At 35.1% G+C, this 27,185-nt stretch overlaps 1 protein-coding gene across 1 annotated transcript in view; it reads left to right on the top strand.

The window, feature by feature from the left end:
- Window positions 1–5,464: 5,464 nt before the first annotated feature.
- Window positions 5,465–27,185, top strand: part of LOC116170812 (growth factor receptor-bound protein 10-like) — a gene marked incomplete at its 5' end in the record, with an annotated part of 45,956 nt that continues 24,235 nt past the window's right edge. The window contains 2 exon segments of the mRNA XM_031487332.1: window positions 5,465–5,679; window positions 14,532–14,627. Coding sequence (XP_031343192.1) covers window positions 5,465–5,679; window positions 14,532–14,627 — 311 coding nt within the window.

The following is a 27,185-nucleotide window of genomic DNA, read 5'->3' as shown; positions in this document are numbered from 1 at the left end:
CTGTGATTGAAAATGCGCTAAAGTTACTCTCCTTAGAGCGAAAATCTTTTTACTTGTTCTAGAAATTTTCCATTTGCTATATAAGCAAATTGAAGTGTGTTTAATAGCAGTTCCAACATCTATGCCGAAGTGATTATTAATGAAGTTCGCGCTCGTATATGATAAATTTACATTTTATCAATACTGTTATAAATTCATTAATAATTAATTGTAAATAAATCGCGTAATTAAATGTACGTTACAATTATTTTTGGTGTTGGGTTCTACTGAACGCCCAACCTTTCAAATTCAGACTTGTTTGTTTTTTATTTTAGCAGCATCCCGTTTTGGTGATCCGTTTACGTTTTCATTAGTTAAAACCGTACCAGCCGAAAGGATACTATAAAGTAAGGTAAACATAAAAATACAAAATTTGGAAATGTAAAAATTCAGATCAGTTTTGAAAATTGAAGTACATAATATACATCCAAACGTTAAACAATCAAACATTCACAAATTTTCAAAACTCAGAAAATTCAAAAAAATGTCATCAATATGTCCCCAAGAATACGACATTACTAACTCAATAACGATTTATTTTCGTCAAAATCTGAGAGGTTTGGCAAAAAAAGCGAGAATATTGTGAAAAAGTGCATTTTTAAAATTTTTTTGGCTGCATATAAAGAATAGAGATTACTTTTTTTTTGTTTCTGATTTAGAAAAATTGCAACAATTTCGTGAAAATCATTTCGCATCATGTTTGTTATCTTAGTGTATATCGTCTTGGGGAAGAATTGAAAGAAAATGCAGATTTTAGTACTTTTTTAAGAGCTATCCGGCTCGTTTCATGCACATCTGATAGTTACAATATACGATATGCCTGTCTTTAGTAGAAGAATCTCTGGTTTAAATTTCCAAAATATATCTCCATAAATAAGAAAGATGACATTGCGCAGTTTGCGTGAACGTCAAGATTTTTCTTGGTTGAGGTGCCAGAGCTATAAGCTACCGAATGCAAAAGGACGAACTAAATATCTTGAAAACTGTAGGAATAGTTAAGGCCTCAGACGGACGGACGGATGCAGTGGTCATAATTGAATTGGAAAATGCGCTAAAAACAAAAGAATGCCTGAAAGTAAATAAGTGTCGCAAATTAATTATTTGCTGTAAGTGTATTCCCTATTTCGTAGTGAAATAAGATTGATTAAAAAGGTTAATTTAAGTTTAAAATAGGGAGTACACTTGCAGTAGATAATTAATTTGTGGCACTTTCGGTCACAAATGTTAGATGTTAGAAGAGTGGATTTATTTTTGATAACGAAAGCGTACTGGGCACACTTTAAATCGTTGGTGATCTTGTATGTTAATAAATGTGTTTTATAATTACATTTATCATTCGTTGCATGGTCAAACTGGACACATGTTAAATTCTTGATAGTTTTTGCAGAAAGCGGCACATACCTGTTCTTTATGAGTAGTATTTGTAAGTCGGTGGTGGAGTAATTTCTCCCACCATTTTCTCCTAGAGTTAGTTAAGTATAAATGTTTTTATAAGCTTTTTTACAATGGAGAATAAAATTGATTTGATTTGATTTTGTGTATTAAAATGCTATTAGGCATGTGTTTTTTTACATGGAATTAATTTTCCGATTATCATTTTGCCTGTATAATGTCGTTGCATTGCGTTTGTATTATGATCACAAACGCCAATCCGTCTTTTTGTACTCGAATAAATTGTAAAACAGCTGTGAACAGTTCAGTGGGTGAGACAGCATATTTGCATTCGTACCAAAATTGGTTTCTGGGCAATCATCTGGTACTTTTGGAACGATCTGTACGCGTCATAAAAGTGAGACTTGCTTACGGAGAATTATTCGAAAAAAAAATTAATAAGGGCAACATTGACACAAAGTAAAAAGTGAATAGGTTTGAATCAGAGGCGGATCCAGACTTCGATTTTGGGGGGGGTCATGGAGTGATTTTTGTGACTGGGTGGGGAGTGGTGTGCACATCAGAATATTAAAAAGACATTTTTACTGCATATAAGAACAATATATTTATATTACAAATTCAGCAGAAAAATCTTCCTTAAGTTGTCGCCGCCCTTTAGGCTTTAAGTCGGCCGCCTGCGTGGATTACACACATCGCCCCACAAAATATTTGTTATCGGCTGTTTAATTATACATAATTTTAATAAAAATCAGAAATTTCGAGAATAAATAAATCAAACAATAGTTTTTAATCGATAATCATCTTAGAGTCTTATGGCCGTTTGCACCAACAAATTTAAGCAGAGCTTAGTTAGCTTAAGCATCACTTAAAATCCATGGCAGGATTATTGGAGACAATTGTTGCCATGGATTTTAAGCTATACTTAAGCTAAGTTCAACTTAAATTTGTTGGTGCAAACGGTCATTAGATTTTTAGATGGGCAATATTTAAGAGGGGGTCATGACCCCCCCTTGGATCCGCCACCGGTTTGAATGTAGAGGTTAAAAAATGACATCGAAACAACTAAAAATATACAGGGTGTTCTATTTAAAAAAATCAGTTATTTTTATAGATGCTTAACCATATACATATAGTTTACATTACAATGGTGAAAACAGAAAAACAATTGACAATCGCATTCTAAAAATATCGACGAAAACACACCTTTTTCTAGTGAATGATGTAACATTTTATATAAAATTTTTTAAATGGGTAAGTGGCATTTTGTTATGTCTCAGAGTTATGTGCAGAGCTGAAAATTATACTGTTACTAAACCACTTGACAACTCTTTGAATACCTTATTTTATTTTATGAGAACGAATTCATATTTCTGTATCAAAGCCACGTTGATGAAATTTAATAATTGACAATAGCTTCCTTATTTTTGACTTTAGAACAATATGACATGTGACAACTTTTTTTGGCAAAATTATTCTATACCTCGTGATGATATCGTATACAGGGTGTTCCATTAGAAAAAGTGCGGTTTTGTCGATATTTTGAGAATGTGATTGTCAATTGTTTTTCTGCTTTCACCAATGTAATCAGCATAAAAAACGCACAAGTTGTCAAATTTAATCGACCTTGTACCTAGCCCTTATAATAAGGAACCACTATTTCCATCTTTCTATGTGTTATGGTTGCTGACGAGATTGTTGAAGTAAAAATTTTATTTTATTATAATTTTGGTCTTTATTTTTTTTAAGTAGGCCGATACCGCTTTACCAATGGAAAGGGAAAACTTTTATTTCAATCGACAAAAACTAAACATTACCATATTTTGCTTTTCTTTGTTTACTTATTATTTGGTTTGGTGGTATGGTGACAGCAAGAAAAAGGAACCAACCTCGATATTGCGTTTTTGCAAAAGCCGGGACCATAAAGAACCGACATAATAATTTTCACACCATTTTATCTGATAGGCATTAACGACTGTTTGCACAAACTCTGAAAATAAACTCCTACAAATGCGGCGACAAAAGCGAATATTTACTTAAAGCATTTGGAATGATGTTCCGGTCGCTCGTTTCTCTTCATACGCGTTCCGAATTTGACACACGCCGCAGTTTTGAGTGCGAAAGAACGAAACGCCTTTTATCTACGAATCAAGCCAAAACAGGATTATGCACATATTATTTTTACCCGTAGGCCTGCAAAAAATTATGGGAAGCTTTCTACGCCAAAGCAAGAGCGAAATATGCATAATTGCAAGGTGGCTATCGATTTTTCCATTAGAAAAAGCGGTAAAACTCACGTTTAATAGTAAGATATCTACCACTTATGGGAAAGTAGGAAAGTACCGGTATACGCATTTTCTAATTATTACGCTCTATGCTAATAATATATCGGAGAAGTTAAGGTTTATCATACAATGCACTCAAACTGCACATATAATGTGGATTACAACAATTATGATTAGAGATAAAACGCTGCCGTACTTTGAGTGTTTTTTTCCGAGCACGGAACGGTAGAATATGGGTCGACTGTAATAAAAGAGATTAAAACGAAAGAAAGCCTTTTAATACATTCTACAAACAAAAGCAATTGCCACCCGCATCCTAACACAATACTTAATTCTCTCAATTGCCGAGAGTTGTCGCTTTTCTCTTAGTTTTTATTTCGTAAGATGAAACCCAAGTTGATGACAAATGATCAATAACAATAAACGATATTCCCATTTCGACGACCAAACTGCTCAACACGATTTCGAATTTGAAACAATGAGAAATCGAAAGCTAGAAAGTAGTACTGACGTGACGTCTTACAAAAGATCGCATCTTCGATAGTTTGCAGTTATTACTTTAAAAAGATAATAATTATACAGTGTCCGAGATGAGGAGGACCACTATGGGTATTATCTAAACTTAAACGAAGAGATTTAGAAATGTAGTTAAATTGGTGAAAAGTTGCGCAATCAGAAGTGTACGAAGATAGCGTTTAGAAATCTGAAAAATTATTTAATAAACTATTTTTTTCTTACGTTAATATTTGATCCCGAGCAAAACCAATTACACTTCCCCACGGAAACTTTTAGCACCCTTTAAGGTGGCGTTGTTAATTTTTTAATACGACGTGTCGTCTGTGCGGAACCATTATTTTTTAATGCGTAAACGCTATGCGACATAACGATGTATCCTATGGTGTATTGAAATTTCCGGTTAAACCGAAAGTCAATGCAACTTTCGTTTTTTAAATGCAATACCTGTGTTTTTTAAGATCTTTGAACAGAGCAATAAATTTGGTGAAAAACCAAAAATGAAATCTAGCATTCCGGGTGCTATGGCAGGATGCGCCATGTCTGTTGTGTTTAAAAAAAACCGACATTAACTTGCCCAATGTGCCGTTTTGAAGATTTACTTTTGCGCGACATGATCTCTCCGTGTAACACAACAGACACCGCGCATCCTGACAGCACACGGTATGCTACATGTAGCACGAATTTCTCCATTTTGTTGTATACAAACCATATGCATATGTTATGTTGTTTTTCATCAAATTGAATACTCTTTTTAAAAAAAACCTACACATTGCATTTGAAAAACAGAAGTTGCTTCCAATTCCTGTCAAGCGGAAGTTTCAATAACTTGTACAGTAATTCAAAATATTCACCGAATATAAAAAAAGAAATGTCGACAACGCAACAGCCATATGAACCGGAAACTCGAGAGTATCCCCCCCCCCCCCCATTATTTGTTCATTGTTTCTAAAGCAGTTCCGTTCCTTCTTTGATTACACACTATTGTGCTCTTAACTTTTGATTATGTCTTTATGGATTATGGTAGCTTTATGTATACAGAGTGTAATGAAACGCATCGGGCGTTCTATGAAAAAAAGGATCTCCAGACCTAGAACACAGAATATTTAACGCGAAATGCGGATAAAAACTTATTTCTAAAATGGTGTATCGTGCACTAGGGCTATTAATAAAAATCCTTATAATTTGGTTTAATGTAATTAACATATTAAAATAATTGTTTCAGATCTCAGAGGCAGATATCAGCGGTTTAAAAGTGCTAGCGAGATTGTCCGACTGTCACGTTTACACAACACGGAACGCAAAAAATCAATTTCGCGCACCTACCGAGTGGGGTTTGTGTTTGAGACCATCCGGAGTGGACACCGAAGACGAGAGCCCCGGAATCAGGTGCCTCGCCTGCGATTCCGAAAGGGCGCGGACGTGTTGGCTTACAGCTATGAGGCTGGCAAAGGTTAGTAGAATTTAAAACTTTCCCTACATTTGGTCGCAATATTTACAATACTTACCGTGGATCTCAAAAAGTCTGTGAAGTTCAAATGCTCATGGGAATCACTAACGTAGGAACTGAATCTTTTTTGAAAATAGCCCCTCCCCCTTCCCTCTGTGCATTATTGCCTGGTACCTAGATCCATACTCCCTAGTGCAGTGTGCAGTACTAGTTCCTACCTTCATTGGAGGCACTTACTTTTGCATGCATCAATACGACTAGCAGTTTCGGCGATATCGATATCCTTAAGCATTGCGCCCCCCCCCCCCTCGAGTATATCGAAGACGTGCAATGGAATTTGGATTGAACGAGGTTCCCGATTCTTCAGTCATGATAGATTTGGGCTTACACAAAATCTTTGAAACGGTTAATTTACTTTATAATTTTTACCATGGTAATCTCGCTTTAATATTTTAAGCTGTAACTAACCCGATCGTAACTTGGACCATGACTCAACCTACTTAGCAACAAAAAACAATTATTGTGCGTTTCAGTTTCACGGTCAGGTAGATAATATAAAAAACCGCCCTCGTATATATCAAACCGCGCAGAAGCCAACCAATATTTATTGCCTGTAATTAATTAAAATAAATTGGCCGGAGATCAAGAGATCGGGACACATTGCGCGTCTTGGTACTTTACAAGATCGCTATATTAGGTACCTACCTAAGGCGAAACCATTCATTACCGAAGTCGATTTACAATTAGCGGATTGTAAGTGAAAACTGGCAAGTAGGCGGTATTGATGAAATTTTATTCGCATATTTTAGCGGTGTAATTAAAAAATCATTATGTAATACGAAAATTCGCGTAATTATATCCTGCTATTATTTATAGAGCATGACTGATTTCTACAGATAATAGGCATGTGTAAAATACCATTTTGACGTACAATATACCTATCGTATTTTTACCAAGTTATGTAATAATTACAGGCGTTTGTGTAATTTATGTATAAACTGTTGCGTTTCTTCGGAGTAATTTGCGTTTTGGCTCTCATTTTCTCATTAGTTCATTTGTACATTTCCTAAGCCAGCTGATTTTTGTAGTTTAATGGTGTACTTTTAGGGTTTGTTACCAGCTTCAGGTACCAAAATTACGACCAGGTGTCTTCAGTTTAAATACATTTTCTTTTTCAAAAACTACTTTCTCGAACAAAACTTTTCAAACACTCTGTATGCAGAGTACGAGGTCTCCATATTAAACATCGGATAAAACTCACACTGTATATGGACGTTGATGTTGCCCATTTGTGACAGAATTTAGGAAGTAAAATAAATGGTTTTAAAGTGTACAATTTAAGTGTGTAAATTTCCCAAGGTCCAAGAACATCTTAAAAAATGTTCTACCTTTCACCCAGTCACTAATCGCCAGTACACGACAAAAACGCACCAAATTCTTGAGTATCGAATCGTTCCTAACGATTTTAGAGTTTAAGAATAGCGACATATTTTCCCTTCGACATAATGCACTTTTTCCAACTGTGATTAAAATGCTCTAAAAAAGGTTGGATTACTGATTCATATTTAGGTAAAGGTTTAAACGGTATTGTTTGAGAATTGAGAGGAGCAGAAATTGTCATTTCGCAAATGTATCGTTCAGGGACAAACATACTAAGTTACCGTATTGTTAAAAGGTGCAGAGGATTTCCCGAATGAGACTCTTACTCGAAATTGTCATGAAACCTTCATTTCATGCCTATTTTATGACAGAAAATGTTAGTTTTCATGACAAAGGCAGACCAGAATACATTTTCTGCCGCCTGTTACTTTACGGGGCACATCTGTCACTTTTCCGGCCGCACTTGTCACTTTCCTTAATGTCGTCACTGACAGATTGACATTCGTCAAAAGTTTTGTATATGAAAATTGAAATTTTATATTAAAATACGATTTCTGGTAAAATTTAATACAAAGTTCGACATTAAAATGGCACAACTTGACTCGGAAAATAGAGTACTCGGTCCCAAAGAGGCCTCGTACTGCAATATTCCCTCGCCAGTAATGCATCATTTTTCAGACTTTTGTGTAAATAACTATTACTTTTCACTGGCACATTACTGGCGAGGAAATATTGAAGTACGAGGGTCCTTTGGGGCCGAGTCATTATTTTAGCACTGTGACGGAAAAGAGACAGGTGGCAAGAAAAAGAGTCTGGTAGTGGCCTGTGTCATGGAAACTAAAATTTCCTGTCATCAAGTAGGCATGAAAATAAAGGTTTCGTGACGATTTTGGGTAAAACTATTGTAACTTTTTTGGAGTCTACAAATATTTGTCAATTAAAAACAAAATTTCTTATTTTTATGTAACGTAAATTTAATTACATGGTTTATTTATGTACAATTAATTATTAATGTTCACGGGAACTATCACTATTACGGAGAAACTTGATTAAAATGGTGCTTTTAAATAAATTGATATCTTACAGTTCAATTATATTAACATCATTAATACATTTATAACAGATTTATAACACGAGCGCAGATTTCACTATTTATCACTTCGGCATCGATATTAAGACCTAAATTAAACACAATTCAATTTGCTTATATAGCAAAGAAAAAACCTAGGAAATTCTTGAATTAGCATATCATATTTCATGGAAAGAATGTCTCACATCCACTTTCATTTCTTATCGACTTGATGGCGCCTTGATATCGTTCTAGAAAAGTCGCTACAATTTAATCCTCAAGTTATCCGCTTGTTAGTCATATTTTCAGAAAACCCCCTTTCGGAACACATTTTACTTCAAACTGTGCTCTTAACACCTTACACACAGCAAAGTTAGTATGATCTTTGCACACAGCGAAGATGATTAAATTGGCTTCAAATAATGGGAAACAGTAGGTATTTCTATAACACCAAGACGCCCCATTGTTTGAACCATCTGCTGTGTTATTTACTATTGCGCTTAGAGAAAAATGACCGATCAATTTTATTGAGCCAGGAGTCAGCTCATCACAAAGGGGTCGCACAGTTTTCTTCCTGTAAACCCCCTTGTTCTATATCTGAAAGTGACTTCATGCAAATTGAATTTCAAACTATTACTTCTTCAAAAATAAATTACACAATTTTGGTATATTGTCAGCTCCTTTTAGATTGTATTGGCCGCTTGTCAGTTCTTGTGCAGGGCAACTCTTTTTAAATATGGTCGATTGTTTCGAAATGTCGTTCTTTATGGATTAAGAAATATAGATATGACTACGTAGCAGCACATTATTATACTGTCGCAACTCCTAAATATCTCTCATTATGTCACAATTCGAAGTAAGTTGTTACATCTATTACCTAAAAAGGCCATTAAATCGAATTTAAAGACGCAGTTGTTTGTATAAACATTTTTATAGTCTATTATCAATAATTACAAACTGGAAACCTATAAATTTTGGTCTCAATAGGTATCACGTAAGCCATGATATGTGCGTTTTTGTGCGATGACTCATCCACAGCCTCCCTGTAAGCTCTCGTGGTGGTAGCATTTCTATATGGTAGTCTGGATACAAGAAGATCTACGTATTTTTATTTCCCTAAGAAAGTGTTACTGCTGCCACACCCCACAATTCTAATGCTTCTTCCACACATTCGATGATGAGGGTGGTGGGGGTTTTAGGGTTTATCGAGGCAACTTATATTATGAAAGTGTAATACGTGTACCAGTGGGAAAATCGCATGATCTGATTGTTTGATCTTTCGAGTTCACATTGTGTCGGTGAATATACAGGGTGTAGCATCTAAGACCTCTCGGATCATAATTCCTTTATCATAAGAGAGAGAATTGTAGTCACGGATCTGTGTCCCTGCGTTATAGATTTATAAGACTTTGCTATAATGTCGCAGTGTTCTCGCATATACAGTGTGTCCCAGATCGGGTGGGATTGCATGGGTAACTTTGTTATTATTATGGATAGAGAATTGGTTAAATGGGCAATGTTTTGCAGTTTTAGACGCTTATTTAAAATTTCCTTTTGGAAATTCAAAATGTCGCATACGTTCGATGTAAATTCAAAAAAACTAAAATTTGTCATTTCCTTGAATGTCTTATATTATCGAAAGTAGGTATAAGAGATATAAAAAAAAGTTTTATATAGAAGTTACTGTCTTTGATACGTTTAATTTAGAATTGATGTCAAAAAAAAATTCAAGATGGCTACTTTTGAGGAACATTTACCAACTTCCTAAAGTTAAATAGGCGTCATATGGGATTTTTAGATTACTTGATAGATTTTTTTATTCTCTTTTCAACGAGCCATTATAACATAAGATTGAAAATAAGATACCAGTTATATCAACGGTTTTTATATTTTAATTAAGTAGGCTGTGATGAATTAAAAAAAACAAAACAAAATCTATTCGAGGCAACAAAACAATGAAAATAATTACATCAGATGTTTAAAAAAATCAGGGACCCCCTCATAAGAGGGGGGGTTTGGGCATTACAACTCCCTCCAAAATTTTATATAAGCATTAGGTCTAGAAAAATTTGATTTTTATAACATCACTTATTGACTTATTATCCATACTTACATACCTACAAATGGTGGTATAACTACAAACTATCCCCTCGAAAAAAGTCATGCCATTATCCAGTTAAAGACATTTCAAGACACTTTGCTTTATTTTACCATTGATGCATTGTCCCAGGTCACATTTTGTAGGTGGTTTATCCGCAAGAATATCGAAACTAATTACTAATAGTTTTACCAGTCCGAGTATATGGACAGATGAATCTTATTTTTCTAACTGCGAAGTGTTCAAATCGACATAATGAACACTAAATACTCGTCACAGGAAAACCTACATGTTGTAGTTTCACGCCGAAATCAAGTAATATGTTTTTAAATTAATGTATTTTATGGCATAATGGGAAGTCATGTAATTGGACCGGTAATCTTCGATGGATCTTTAACTGCTCACCATTATTTACAAATTCTCCAATAAAGGGTTAGTTTATGCTACCTACCAACAAACTGGCTGCTCAGGTCACAATTCACGAATTATGTACAGTACATTAAATTATAAAAGTAAGTACTTAATTAAAAAACAAAAGTAATGTGGAAGTAGCTACCACTACAATAATAATAATAATCATCAATGGCAACACGTTGCCTAAACTAAACTGTCTTGAAGTGTGTTTCACTAATAATGGCCAGTATTTTAAACATCTGTTGTAATTATTTTCATTGTTTTGTTGCCTCGAATAGATTTTGTTTTGTTTTTTTTTTATTCGTCACAGACTACTTGATTAAAATACAAAAACCGTTAATATAACTGGTATCTTATTTTCAATCTTATGTTAAAATAGCTCGTTGAAAAGAGAATTTTAAAATCTATCAAGTAATCTAAAAATCTAATATGGCGCCCATTTAACTTTAGGAAGTTGGTAAATGTTCCTCAAAAGTGGCCATCTTGAATTTTTTTTGACATCAATTCTAATTTAAACGTATCAAAGACAGTCACTTTTATATAAAACTTTTTTTTATATCTCTTATACTTTCGATGATATAAGACATTCAAGGAAATGACCAATTTTAGTTTTTTTGAATTTACGTCGAACCTATGCGACATTTTGAATTTCCATAAGGAAATTTTAAATAAGCATACCATTTTCGTATTTGGGACGCTTAATTTATTTGGAAAATTGCTTGTTTGGGCCGCCCTCTTCCTCACATTTTTTTATATACTGAATATATAGTGTATAAAACTGCCGTGTCCTAATGATTTAAGAGAAAGATCTGGTCTGCAGTCCTCCATTTTAACATGCATTTGGTGTTAGGAATGTGACTGATTGTATTATGATACGTCCGTTCTAAAAGACCAAATTTCCATATAATAATTAACGTAAGGTTTTGTGGGAAAACAGCGGAGTTATCTATTTTATAAATCAGTTGTCACGCTTTCTCGTTAAATAAATGTCACAATTGTTGTTATTATAATACGCTGTTAGACATATTCATGGGTGCATGGCAAAATACGAATGTAATTAACACATTTGAGGTTACTGTAAATAAAACAAGTTAAAAAGTAATCGTAAACGATTTACATAAAGCGCATTTCCACTTGCATTCATTTCCCATTTGTAAGATGCAACTTTTGTTAAAATCGTAAAAATCCGGCCACAAATATGAAAGATAGCGTTGCACATGGGCAATCCATTTTTGACGTGCTACTTCAATTTCAGTTCATGAGAAGAATTTCATTTCAATGCTTTTCTAAATAAGAAAGTTGGAACTGCGCATGCGCAAACCTAAATTTTAAAACTAATGTTAGATTTTCCTTTGTTCCAAGCGCCTAAGTATCAAATTTCACTTAAATGGTTCCATAGATAAAAAAGTTGGCACTGCGCATGCGCAAAATAAAATTTTGAAACTGGCGCTAGATTTTCCTTTATCCCAAGTGCCTATGTATCAAATTTCGTTTAAATTCTTCCATAAATAAAAAAGTTGGCACTGCGCATGCGCAAAACCAAATTTTGAAATTGGCGTTTGATTTTCCTTTATTCCAAGTGCCTATGTATCAAATTTCATTCAAATACTTTTATAAGTAAAAAAGTTTGCAATTCGGTTTATAAATGGTCGAGATGCGAAAAGGGCACTGTGAATTTTGAATCGATTCGATTCAACTTTTGGCATTGCGTATTATATGGCTAAAGCTATGCCCATATTGAATTTCATGCAATTCAGTTCATAACTAACGGAGATGTAAAAGCGATCGAACATTTCTAAACAAAGTTATCGTTCACACGGACAGATAGATGGACAGACAGACAAAGGAACAGACGGACAGACCAACGGCAGGCGACAGATAGCAATGCAAAATTATAAACGACCTCTAGGATCGTTAATAAACGGCAAAAGTGTAAAATTATGGAACATGTAAAAAACGGTTTTTTGTTTTTTTTACAATAACTTTTTTTGTAAGCGGTACAGAAAAAAATCCTTCTTTGGTACAAGACTCGACACCATAACGAACCAAATAGCGAAAAAAGTAGAACAATAGCTCTTAAGATAAAGAACTAGTATAGCGTCGCAAAGTTAGCGGACGGACGGACGGGCGGACAGACGGACAAAGTGGCCACAATAGCGCATTTTTTTTTATTTTTGTGGAAATGCGCTAAAAAGATGCATGAATCATAAAAACACACAATCCTGCTTGCAATATAGCCTGAATGTCGTTATTTCCATCTTCAGATATCCACCAAAATTTGAAAGTAATTTTTGAGGAAATCGGAATCCTTAATTCTAACCTCCTTTGTGTTTGCTGAGACAAAAATTGAAGAGGATGTTCATTTTTTTAACTTTTGAACAAGCATTTTGGATCTCAGTTTATTTGCAGTTCTTGTTTTGGTTTCCGCTGTTGTTTTAAATATTTAATTGTTACACACTGTACAAGGGATTGGTTGACATACCATGGAGTAATCATTGCAATTGTTGATTGATTAATGGATTAAACACAAAATAGATTAATAGGTCGTACCGAAAAGAAATGCATCAATCGCAAAATGGGTAATTGCATGGTCTAAAAATTACAAAATCGATTCATTCATTAATTTGAAAGAACCTGCTACCTTCCTACTGTTATAATATTTGTATAAATGTAACATACCTATCGTCATAAAAAAAACAATAAATGTCAAATTAAAATAGAATTTAATTTAATTTTAGGAATGACTTCTTATAAAGAGCAATTTTTTTGCTCGCAAAGTTCACATCAACCGCTTTCATTTAACCTCCGGCCGCCTGATACGTTTTATTTTGGGCACATTCGATTAAAGCCCGAGTTGACATGTGGAATGGGGGAAGAATTAATTGAAATTAAACAAAAGAGGTTTCAAGTGTACCTATTTTTCCATCCCACCTCGTCTATTTATAGGATCTTTGCCGCTTGATCGACTACACGCCAACTTTGGGAAACACGACAAATCACCGAATGGAATTAATTTCCGTTTTACATTGACAGAAATGTCCGACGTGATTTCGCTAAAGCGACAAATAAAATTTGTTCGATTGAACGTGATTATCGCCACGACATACCCCTATTCACCTTGAATTACATCAGCAAAAAAAAATTGATAGTGGTTTTCAATTTTGGATGATTAGATTTTGAGAGGGAGTGATGCATAAATGGATTACGAAACACACTTAGTTTTTCACTCTGTGACTGAAATGCAATTACCTCATAGAAACGTTCGCTATAAAGGGACAAGGCAACATTTACAAATTACCTTTCAAAAGGAAATTATCGAGACTTCTCAAAGAGCTCGTAACAAAGTTTTGCAAAGATACCTCACGTTGCCTTTCAGATTAATATTTCGTCTTGTCAAGTTCTTTTTATTTGCTTATCCTTTCGCTTTCGTTGAAAATACGTACATTTTGTTACTGACAGTCGATTACGCGTCAAGTTGACTCGCTTTCGCTGGCAAAACATAAAAGAATGGAATTGGGACGCATTTTGTGAAAATAGGTTTTTCGCGTCCTGTTTTAAAATTAATTATACAAATTTGCGGAAAGCGCACACCCAAAAACACTTTATATAGTACATAATCTGTAGTCAAAAAAGCGACAGAAAGGAAATCGTTTTTCTAATGAGTCAATGTAGAAAAACCGCCAAGAGAAAACAATCTCAAAAGTAAAACTTCTTTTGTATAGATATTTATGAAGTTGCAGTATTAACTTACACTTTTTGAGTAACTTCGTCATATTTTTTTTCAGGAATTTCTCCAGCCTAAACTTTTCGTTTACTTTTCGAGTTTATAAAAGTTCGAGATGCCCAAATCTTGGCTTCCCATTAATATTGACGAATCTTTTTCTCTTGTTTCAGTATGGCAAGCAGATACGTGAAAACTACAGGGCCTTTAAGAATAAGCAAGCGGAGACCATCAATACTAAAGAATATAACAGCTACACCGTACCAAATGTGAGTAGTCATTTATTTTTTTCTTTAATTCTTTTAGTCCTCGTTATTGTAATTCTTTCTTGATTTAGTACGCATAATTCAGCGATAGAATGAAAATAAAATGGCGCTCGCTTGTCTCGGTGATGAAATGCTTTTACACGTTCGAGTGCCCGTTATTGCTATATAAGGTGGTTATGGTAATAAAATTACGATTAGATTTACGGTTATAGATACTTATCGCTTTAATTTTTTCGAACAAATAGTTTGATAAATTTTTTCCTTTTCTGTGCCATTGTATTGTATAGTTTTTTTATTGACTGCTTATTTTCCATTTTTTGTTTCTTGTGGAAAATGGGAGGCTTGGAAATGAACCAATGTATTTGGTTCTGGATACCAAAATAGTTATTTTTACAACTAGAGAAGAAAGTTGAGTTCTTCAACACTTTTTTCTCAAATTTACACGTAATTTTGTCTGAAATCAAAAAAATTATCGTATGCAATAATGAAGTTTGACACATCGCAATCTGGATACAAAAAATCACATTTTCTTCACCGTTCTTAGAGACGAAAGTAGTTGTTTCTAAAGTAGTTTCAGAAATTCAAAAGTTTCTATTCCACATTTTTTGAAAATCGCGTTCCCTGAGGCCATGGGCAAAAACCACCCACATATTAGGCATACAAATTGTCGTCGCCCAATAAGCCTGCGAAGGCAAATAAATGAAGAAACCACCTTTTTTTATCCTGGATTGCGTGCCTCGGATTTGCTTTTGTACACATACCAGCATTCTAACCCTCTTATCATAATTCGGGTTAAGATACTTAAAACACAGTGAAGTTTACGAGGAATCCTAACGATTCAATAGCGTGAAAAAAGAAAAGAAATATATAATACATATTGTATATTCCTAGTAGGTGATCACCTTTTACATCTGACTTGAATTATCATAATTTAACCTATATTACGACCTCTTTTGTTTTAAATAGTAATCGTACTTATATGCACCAGAGTTGGACTGGGTCAAGCATAGAGTGACCCGGTGACCCAGTTAGTTTACTGACCCGGTGACCCAGTTGACTCGGTGACCCAGCTTGACCCGGTGACCCAATTTGACCCGGTGACCCAATTTGACCCGGTGACCCAGCTTGACCCGGTGACTCAGCTTGACCCGGTGACCCAGTTTGACCCGGTGACCCAGTTTGACCCTGTAGCCCAGCTTGACCCTGTAGCCCAGCTTGACCCATCTTGACCCAGCTTTACTCAGTGACCCGTCTTGACCCGGTGGCCCATTTGTTTATAGTTTGTAGTCAAGTAGTCAATGAAAGTATTTAGAGAAAAGATTTATTTGGATTAAGCTAACTAAAAGTTAAATTAATTAAATGTGAATGAACACCTGTAAGCAAACTGGTAAGCCCTGAAACAAAGAAACGAAGGAGGGAACTGTTTAGAAATAACATTATTCTAATACAATTCGGAACATGGAAAGTTTTTTACGGCAGTATTAAAGCAAACATCACAGAAACGGCAGGTGTCAAGCAATCGAGTATTATTTTCAACAAACCAGCATTTCATTTATTTCATAATCTGTACACTTGAACCGAGGGCACTGACTTAACTGCGTTATTCGATCAAACTAGGTTACTGGGTCGAATTGGGTCTCCGGGTGAAATTGGGTCGCTGGGTCAAACTGGGTCAAGTTGGGTCACTGGGTCAAACTGGGTCACTGGGTCTAACTGAAGAGAGTGTGACGTGACCCAGCGACCCAGTGACCCAGTTTAATTTAGTGACCCAGTTGACCCAGTGACCCAGTCCAACTCTGATATGCACTAGTACACTGTCAAACCTAAATGAAAATGAGTTCGCAAACCGAAGCTTTGGTATGAAACCAATTACAATTCAACTTATTCAAAACATTAATTACACATAAAAATAGGAAACTTAATTTTATACTGAATTGCTTATCCATTACCGCAATGATTTACTGTTTTTTAAAAACAAATTTACAAAAGTGTCTAGTCCACATTATTTGAAAACGTATAGATCCAGAGATTTCTGCGTGATAAATACATTATAAGGTCATCGTTGTTCGATAATTGCAGCCCCTTCTCGAGATAGTGGACAAACTCCAACAGTGTTGGCAGTGGAAGAAAATACTACTGGTCCCAGAGTAAATAGGCTTCCTCCATTCATACTTGTAACGATCAATCTAGCTCAAAGATCTGAGTTGATATGTTCCCATCCACGATGTTAATGAAGGTCTATAAATAAATGCGGGATTATTCGGAAAGCGTACCACAAAAATCGCGCTCTTTACTACGATTCGTCGATGCAAAACACACCGTAATTTTCTTTTGTTATATCGTTGGTATGGGAACTACATAATTTCATTGTTTTCTTCTTTCGTCGGAATTGCTTATAGATAATTAACTTCGCCAATAAAAATTGGGAGGTATATTGAAATCATTCCAAATTTCGATTTTGAGATTTCACCAGTTTCAAGGTCCCAGGAGCCCAAAAAAGTCTGTATGTACGTACGTGTATATGTTTTTTTTTTAGCAAGGGCGAAAGCTTAGGGTAGTAGTAGGTTTGTTGCGCATTACTGGCGAGAACGTCTCCTTCTCCCCACCAATAACGACACAACCCGAAAGAGTCCTACACCAGACGGTGGACCGGGGTAGCCGCCTCCCGGGGTTTCGTCTATTCGTCTAGTACTCTTGTTGGTCGCTAATGCAATTAAAGTTCCAACGAACTACTGATCGCTTTAAAGGCTAACATCATGGACTCATGTCCCCCATCATGCCACTAATTATTCTGATTTTGTAACTATCGAAAATGCGCGGACGAGATGCACACTTTCATAGACACTACACTTCTCGCCATGCGCTTGGCTATTTATATCAAGACCATAACGGAACCAACGAATTTGCCTCGATCGACGTCCCGTTTAAACCAATAGTAGACCAGCGTCTTTTGTTTACACTACAATTTTTTCCCGCCCAAAACGGAACCACCGAAATAAATGGGTCGTGTCCATTATGCGTACAAAACGGTATACATGCAATAATTGAAGGCAAAGCGGGCTCCCATTATCCAAACATTATCGGAATTATAGGAATCGTAGTGGGATGAAGTATTGTTTCTGGTATACGTAGACGACACAGTAATAATGGCAACAGAGTAGAACAGATGAAGGAAATAAATGATGGGAAAAATGGTGAGGTATATCGTAAAAGCGAGGATGATGCTTAGTTTTCCGGGTGTAACGAAATAATGATGCAAATACTCACATGGGGGAACTAAGAAAAAAGGAGGAAGTGGCGGTGAGACAGGTGTGGAGAATAAGGGAGAGGGGATTCAAAAACCAATTCATAATAAGAAAATAATTTTGATGCAATTGTGAGGGGGAGGGGTGCTGATGTAAGGGGGGTGGAAGGAATGGGATGAAATAGACGGGTTACAAAGCATGTATTAGAAATAGGTACTCGGTTTAAACGGAAGGACAGCAATACTCGTATGTAATTAAATTACATACGAGTATTGGAGGAGAAAACAAAAATCGAGAAGATAAAGTTAGCGTCGAGACGCAAGACGGCAAGATTCGAGGAAAGGAGTGAAAAAGAAAGTGAATTAAAAGAATGCTATCACCAAGGATGAACACAAAAGGGAATTGGGGGAACATAGAACAAAATATTATGAAATAAATGGATACGGATGGGCTGAGGTCGAAAGGAGGGGAGAAATAGGGAAAAGGATGGAAGGTGAATTTACAAAAAGGGACATAAATACACAGAGGGTGAAAATCGAGAGTTCACGAGGAAACAGTACGTGTTAGGAGCTGATGGGGAGTGGTTGCCGAAATACCCAAGGGAAAATAAAGGAAGAAAGGAAATGCAGAATTTGTGGAGAGAAAGAGCACCTGCTATTGAAGTGTAACGACGCGGAAAAAGCAAGAGAGCGAAGTGCTGGAATAGGGGGGGGGGAGGAGATAAATGACGCTTTTGACATCTTTTTGGTAGAAAACAGTGCTCGTCAAAAACACACTTAGGCATCGAGCAAGTTTGATCTTTTCCACAAGAAAATGGATGCATAAATAACGATCTTGACATCTTTTGACTAAACATGTTCTGGTACCCAAAAATGCATACTTCTTGGGCATCATGCAATACAGTTTAGTCTTTTTCTCAACAAAATTGGTGCACGCATAACGACCGATTTTGGGCAACGACTTGATGGATGCCAAATTTGTGATAATTGCACTGTGCACATCTGGGAACCATAAGCTTTCATATAGTTGTACGCGAAACGAAGGACGGAAAAGTGAAGACTTCAGCCCTCCACTTTTCCTTAATAGTTATTTATGGTATAAGTGTGTTATATTACAAATAAGTCACGCGAGAAAAAAGTAAGCCCACGAGGCCGTCAGGCCGAGTGGGGTTATTTTCTCAAGTGACTTATTTGTAATTAACACACATGCACCATACAAAACTTTATCCAACACCTCCTCAAGCTGGTTTAAAACGTGGAAATCTTAAAAACTGCGTGTTCCGCGAAAAGCTAGAGTGCATGGAATACAAAAGCAATAATTCGTTGCTATGGGGAATAATAAACAACAAAAAATTTAGTCAGAAAATTTATATGGATTTACTTATGGTTCCTGTACTTTATCTTGCTAGTGAGTTATTTTACGTCCATAACTCATTAGTGGGTTATATTATACCTTACTCGTTTAATTTCGTCATGATAATGACTGGATAACATAGAGGTGTTGGATAAAAAAAATAAGAGGTGTTGCTTTAATGTACATGTTTTCGATAGCACAAAGTTTTATTTCCAAAATCCTGACAATTTCGTTCCAGTGTTTTGGATAATACATTCACTAGGACACCGTCCTTCTAATATCACGACAAAAGACCATAAATGGTAGATATTGACATGCGAGTGTCAAAAGAAGCAACATTTCACGCAGAATCCATAAAAACAATGAAGAATAGGGAAAGGTATAGCACGTAAAACAAGAAAGTTGTTAAAACTTTAGGTATTTCCAGAAATGGTGTCATTTTGAAAATATTTTACATCGATTGAGCTTTCGCAGTAAACCCTAAATCAACTTTTGAAAAGCCTACCTAAGAAAAAAAGTTTTAATTGAAAGACACGATAGAAATAATTTGTGTAATTGAATCGACTTCATTTGCCGCAATTTTCTGTAGAACGAATTTCGTCCAAAAGAAAGTGTAGGTATAGGAAATGTAAAAAGGGAAAATTAAGGGTAAAAAACGACATATTAAATCTCCGATTTCGCCTCTAATCGACCGCCGCCTCCGGGATTTTAATCTAAAAAACAGAACGTAACAAATTTTGACGGCTCCCAAGTTGCTAAGCCGTAAGAACGGCGTGTCGGTTAATGGAAAATGTGTAATGAGAATTTAAAAGGCAGATTGCGAATGATCAATTCAAGGGTTGAGCTAGCGCGGAAAAATTAGTTATTGTGAGGGTGGGGAGAAAGCTCTTGAATGGGAAATACATTTTGGCTCGCCGTGTAAAAAGGATGATTGATGAACTTTCGGTTAGATCCAGTTTTAATTATAAACAAGCATCTGTTTTCTGTCGTAAAAGTTAACACATTGTAAATAAAAGTAAGTATGCAATTAGGCCGTTCGGTTCCAGTAGCAGCAGTAAATTAACCCATGTGTGCTACCGTGCAGCTGTAATGAATAAGAAAAGCCCTAACAAAGGATTCACAGCGAAACGCTTTTGAAGGATCCATCCCCATTACGACGATACCCACTGTGCAATGCACGTTTGTGTATGCGTGACCGTATGCATGCATTTCCCCCTCGTAATGTGCACTCTCGCTCGAAATGCACATAGCAACAACGATCCATCGTATAACCAAACCAAATATAATTTCCCATCAGTCATCCGTTCGCATATTAATTTCACTTCAAGTTTATTATTGTACCTACCTACCAGCTTCTGTCGCTTCGCAAAGTTATCCGATAATTAAATTGGCTATTTTCAGTGGCATTTTATTTATAGATTAAATTTTGATTGCGGCCAGAACATGACAAATTCTTTTTTAATTTGGTTTACCTTGGCGTACATTAATTACCCGCGAAATATGCCCGAAATTATTCGGGCGTAATAGATGCGATTGAGGACTCGCTCAAATTAAATGCGCCAATCCGCAACATTTAATTATCCGATTCCAAATCGATAACTACCCATTAGACCGTGTCCGTATATAGTTGTTTAGCGAGATCGAGCGAACGGAAATGAAAACCGCAAAAAATGTCTCCTATTTGCAGTAACGGAAATGTCCCCATCGCTCAAGTTTACGACGAGATCACCTTGATGTGACAAAGAAAAGATGAAAAACACACCGCAATTTGGCGCCGGTGGTCATTGTGAAGATTCTCGCCGTTTTTCTTGTCATGTACGACGGAAATGAATTTTTGATTAATTTCTGGATTGTCGCACTTGATCATTGAAATTACTGGAAGAAATCTAAGGTACAAGTTTGCGCAATTCATCTTTCACTTGATATGGCGAAAATTGGCGCAGTCATACAGTAAGCACCTTTACAACTGACACGGAAAACTAGTGGATAAAACAGTTAGGATTGTTAGGTTTTACAAAAGTTCTTTGATTTATAATGATTGTTGAATAATCTGCCGTTTTCAAAATAAATGTACAGGATCAGATAAAAAAGTTATCGTATCTAATCTCATTTTTTTAAATGGAACACTCAATATATTTTAATCTAAGAAGATAGCATATTAAATTCTCTTTTGAAAAATTTAACACAGTATGAACTGCCGGCGTGTGTGGCCCAGTGACGTGAAGACACGACTTCGGTAGTAGAGGGGTCCGTGGTTCGATTCCGGGTTCGGGCATTGATATTTGTATGTGTATAGTGGGTCGAGTTAGTAGAGCAATCTTGACTGAAACCCCGTCCACTTAATAATAAGTCCAAAAAATAAAAAATTAAAATTAAAGAAGTAGATAATATTAAAAAAAGATTCAAGATTAAAAAAATTAAAAAATTACAAAAAAATGTCACAGATTTTTTAAAAACTTTTTGAATCAATATTGAATTTGTTCAGTTGTATTTTTGAAAAGCAAATTTAATAAGCTATCTTTTTTAATGAAAATATACAGTTTCCATTTTAAAAAATGAGATTAGGGTCCAATAACTTTTTTACCTGACCCCCGTATATTTATTTTGAAAACAGCAGATCATTATAAAGAAATGTTGTAATAAACATTTTTCTGTCTCTTTTAACTAAGAAAATATAGCTGAACTCACTATATGGTGGTAATTTGTTGCTTTAACAAAAATGTTCAATCCCGCAGAAGATCAAATTCACCGTTTTGATTGTAGTCGAGAAAATATTGCGTTTCACACACGGTGAATAAGTGTAGGTGACTTTTTATTATTTTTCATACATTTACATTCGTTGACACTCGCCTACTCTTCTCAAAAATATTAGCTGTGTTACGACAATAACAGTTGTTATTTCGCGATTCTTGATTTGAACTTGACTGCACCAAAAGGATAGTAATGGGAATTCATAATTTATTATATCAAAGGGTCACATGACCATTTACATTCAGAATGTTAAATAACCCTTAAATTTAGGCTCCGTGGCGAAATTAACATTACTTACTCAGAGGCGGTTATTCTCTTTATTTATATTTATGGACTACCTACACAATCCGTTGCTGAAATAATTATTTTGTAAAACTGATCTTTACACAACTTAAACACTAATTGATAAGTGATAGATATCCGAATTTGTTGCTAATAAATCGATACAACGAAATATCGAAGGATCCTCAGTATTACAATCACAATTTATTTTAATTTCGATTCTAATCTTCCAAAATACATTTTATAGTTAACAAAAATGCATCAAATTCATGTCTTGGGCATTGAGATAATGCTCTTAATCTTGTTCCCAATGATTTTGATGCATGAATAAACCATTTTGGCATGTTTTGATCAAAATCCATGTTGCAAAATAATTTAACATCTTTGAAGTTTGAATCACACACATGAGGTTATCAAATGTACACGTGATGTAATAAACTAGGTATGATGTTCAAAAAATGTTCAAGTGATCAAAAAAATTTAAAAAACATTCAAAAATATGAAAAAATTGTTTTTTTTTACATTTTTTAAATTGTTTTTGAATATTTTTAAATCAATATCGAGTTTTTTAGTGTCTTATTTTTGAAAAGATCAATGTATGTTCTGAATCAAGAAGTGACGTCACAGTCAATCAGAGACAAGCGCGCGCCTCTACGCCCCTCTCCTTGGTCAATGGGATACGTGGGCGAGACCTTTAAAGACAATGTGGTCCGTTATTTTGTTAGGCGCCATCTTGATTCCGCTCGCCATTTTGTTCAGCGCTATCTTAGATCCGTTTTGAACCCGGAATTCTCTGTTGGGATCTTGAACATTTTCGAACGATAGCTTTACTATAGTCAGTAAAATGAGTAAGTTTGCATATCGGCTGAGCGCTTATATTAATACCACGCATGAGGTTATACTATACATCTTTGCCGTTCTAACAAAGATGTATAACATAAGACGCAATATTAATATAAGCACTAAGCCGACATGCGAGCTTACCAGAGCTTACTCATTTTATGGATTAGAGATTGAAAAATATTTTATTTATTTTTTAGCGCATTAGTCATGTTGGTTTTTTAGCGTATCACAATGAAGTTGAGGTAACGCTTATGTGCTCGACTTTCCGTCGTCTGTCTGTCTATCTGTTCCATCGAGATCTCGGTCCCTGGGCCACCTAGCGTCTTCGGGTTTTTCGCTAATTGATAGCTGGTTGTCTGTTACTCATCATGTACAGTTGTGTTATGCGGCAACACTCATTGGTGGGTTTTGAAATATTTTTTCTATATTGCACGATTTTCGAACGAGGTGTTCCTTTTTCAGAGAAATTAAGCAACAGTTTTTACAGTGTCGTTTTTACAATTAAATTCTCAGAACAGTGGAATTAAAGAAAGATGTTTGAAAAAGCCTAACTGTGATATCTACATGTGAAATGTCAACATTTGAATTTAACTCAAAAAGGGGATCAATCAATCTGGAAAATAATGTTTAAATTACTATTCAAACATATGTAGTAGGTAATTACAATTCGGTTGGATCGAAAACCAGTATGTAATCAAACGTTATGTCAAGGAGTCGTCGAAAATAAAAATTACCGTTGAAACTCTGGTCGTAACGGCCTCTTGAGCTCAAAAGGGCGCTTTTCTACTTATCTGTAACAGATAGAAAACAAACAAACAAACAAATAAGAGGGATAGTGAAGTGCGCAGCACAATTAATATTGTGGTAGCAATGTCTAAACTCTGCCACTCGGATACTTGTATACGAAAACGGTAATTAATACTCAGTAAGAATCAATAATTCGAATGACTTTATTTTATGGGTTAAGTGGAAGAACACCTGGTGGCGATGTTGCCCCTAGGTGAACTTCGCCCTTTAGATTTACATCTAATAAAGACGTTATTATTAACACTAGCAAAAGCAAAATTTTGATCGACAACGAATCGTCAGTACAAATCGGTGAAATATATGCATCTACGTAACGTGAACTTTAAGAAAACTACTTTACGAGGCACAAGTCACTAAGTTTTTATACAACAGCAATGATCTAAGTAATTCAAAATGTAAATATCTAAGATTGTATGAACAAATTCTTCGATCTGGTGAATATCACACTAAATGTTTGTTTTTCCCTCGTTTTTACGTATATTTTTCAAAAAAAGGCTACGGGTCCATGCGAATTATTTTTTCAACGATTTCCTTTGCTCCCTTGTCTTTTCTTTAGAAAAATGCTCTCTTTGCCTTTCCGTGTTAGTTACAGTTTAAATTGCCGATAGAATCTTAACTGGTGCCGGCGTAAACCTACATCTCAATCTTATTTTATTAAAGGAACAACCCTTAAGGCTTTTAAAGTGCCAATATAACGGTTTCATTTTCCATGCCGATATGATGAATATGATCAATCTATAAAACACAGCAGTAAGGAAACGGCTGAAAGATAAAGAAAGTAAAATTCGAACGAAGATAATAATCTCGCATACAAAATGGGTTCCGTTTTAACAACTTCCATTTATATAAATCACTTCTAATTTCATTTTTATTGTGTTTCGGCATATAGCTACGAAATCTTAGGGTAATTTTTTTCTGAACAGAAAAAAACCGTATTATTAAACCGTCGTAAACAAAGAATTACGGGAAAATTAATTAACCGCGGATGAGTTCGCCTTAAAATGTAGATCATCCATTGTTTACTCAATACACTTTCTATTACGGGGGCAAAATTAATGATTAAATTGCAAGCTTGGGCAAACGAAGCGTGTAGGTATATTATGTAAAACATCCCAACTTACTAGTATGTCGAAACGTCACGTTCTATGCAAGCCACCTCCTTTGTAGAACGAGAGCTAGAACTTTTCTTGGCGGATGAAAAATTCACTTTCGGAAGCTAGAATCTCGAGGGAAGCTCTTAGTATAATTAAAAATAATTTTACTTCGGCAATTGGAATAGAATATTCAAAGGGAAATGGCAACATTTATACTTGACAAAGAAGTCAATTTCTGATCCTTTTATTCACGCTTTTACGAATTGATATATTCACGCTAGAAAGGTTTTCAATGTTTTTTCAGTGGAATTATTCCCAAGTTGGCAAAAGAAAGTTGTATATTCCCGTAAGGGTTGCGTATTTGTCAATATTATTATGCCTTTCGTTTGGGATTCAAACTAAGTTTAGTCACGTAGGACTGTAAATCAAAATTGTTAATTAAGAGCGTCTAAATGATTCAATTCTTTCTTACTTAGCATCTTTCCTCATCGTTTTCTTTAAATATCTAAATGAACATTGAGTAGTGGACTGTGAGGTTTGGCCCACCGGGAAAGTACGTAACTGGACCTCATCCCCACCAATACATTTCGTAATTACCTTTTAAGAAGAAGCCAATTTATTCTTGTTCAAGAGAGAATCCCTTCTGTACAAAAGAAAGCTGTGAAGTAGTGATATAAAGATTTCTGTATCTCAAAGTGGATAAAGTAAAATAGTTCACATTCACACTACACAACAGAATATTCTTATCGAATCGCATTTGGTCGTCTTCCCAAACGAAATCAATTAATCATAAGCATTTTGATGTCGATAGGGTATCAAGATAATGAATGTTGTCTAGAACACTGAATATGTCTTCAAAACTACAGTTTTGCAAAGAAGTTTTCTATGGTCTCAAAAATTATGGAGAATTTTGCTACTTTCAATTTGCCGTCAGTGGCGTACTTCTCTAAGATCAAGGGGGCCATATTTTTCTAATGGCAACTACTACTTCCCATTACGTATTATTAAAGAGTACACTTTTTTGGATCTAGCGACATAAATATCTTTCAGCGAAAAACTCAATTTAAGGAAAATAGTGAGGGTTAAACCATTAACCAAAAATGTTTACACCAGAATTCCAAAAAAAATGCATCGGACTACCAAAACTGCAAAGTAATTTCGCTGAATCCCAAGAAATTTTAAAAATTAATATAAATGAACTATAGTTTGTAAAAAGACTTAGAATTCCTAATGAGTTCCCAAATTATTTCATTAATTTTATAAGGAATGCCAAGATTTCCAAAAGAGTTCCATGAGTACAAAAGGTTTACACCAGAATTCCTCAGTGGTTTGTCCCTCGGAAAATAGTTGTGTCATTAATTAATAACTTGAACTTTTATTAGTTTTGTCAAAGCTTTTATTGTATCAAAAATTATTAAAAATTTTGCAACAAATCTACAAACTTAAAAACTATGAACAGTCTGTATTTCTTTCAGCTCCTTGGGAAAAAACATGTAAATAAAAAACAAGCTGTTATTTCCATTTACAAAAAGTGACCTTAGTTCTGTAGACGCACGCCATTGTAAATAATGTTTAATGATTTTTGATAAATAAATTGCTTTGATAGCGAATCCTCCCAGAATTTCGGTAAGATGATATGTATGATTTTTAAGGAAGAAATTCATTTGAGTTTTTCTATTCAATTTTGTTATGTAATATAATAAAACTTTTTACGTTTCTTTATCCAAAAAGGTTAGCCGCTTAAAAATACACGCCACTGACTATAATTTTGAAGTATGCAGATTGTTTATAATTTTGGATACCATAAAAAGTTTCTTAAAAAAAATGTTTTTTTTTAAGGTATATTCAGTGTTTCGGACAAAATTTCCACTCTGTGTCAAGTATGTTACGCTGTGATTTAGGACTGAGTTATATCGTGGGCCGGCGGGCAGACGGGCGGAATTTCGAGGAATTTTTCCCCAATAACTAAATTTGGATCCGTTAAGCTGAGGTTCGGACGATAGGCCATGACTGAGGTGACTGATTTTGGATCTCGGGAAGCAGAAGCAAACCGAAGCATCACATTTCACTCAGATCAGAATCTTTGGCCTTCCTTTCAAAATTTGAATTTCCCATATCTTACAAATTTGCTTTTCTCCAGAGAGTGTATACTCTGTGGCCAACGTTCTGGGAGTGAAGATGAGATT

Source organism: Photinus pyralis, unplaced genomic scaffold (assembly GCF_008802855.1).
Source record: "Photinus pyralis isolate 1611_PpyrPB1 unplaced genomic scaffold, Ppyr1.3 Ppyr1.4_LG5, whole genome shotgun sequence".
Classification (NCBI taxonomy): Eukaryota; Metazoa; Arthropoda; class Insecta; order Coleoptera; family Lampyridae; genus Photinus; species Photinus pyralis.
This window is presented reverse-complemented; position numbering and strand designations above follow the sequence as displayed.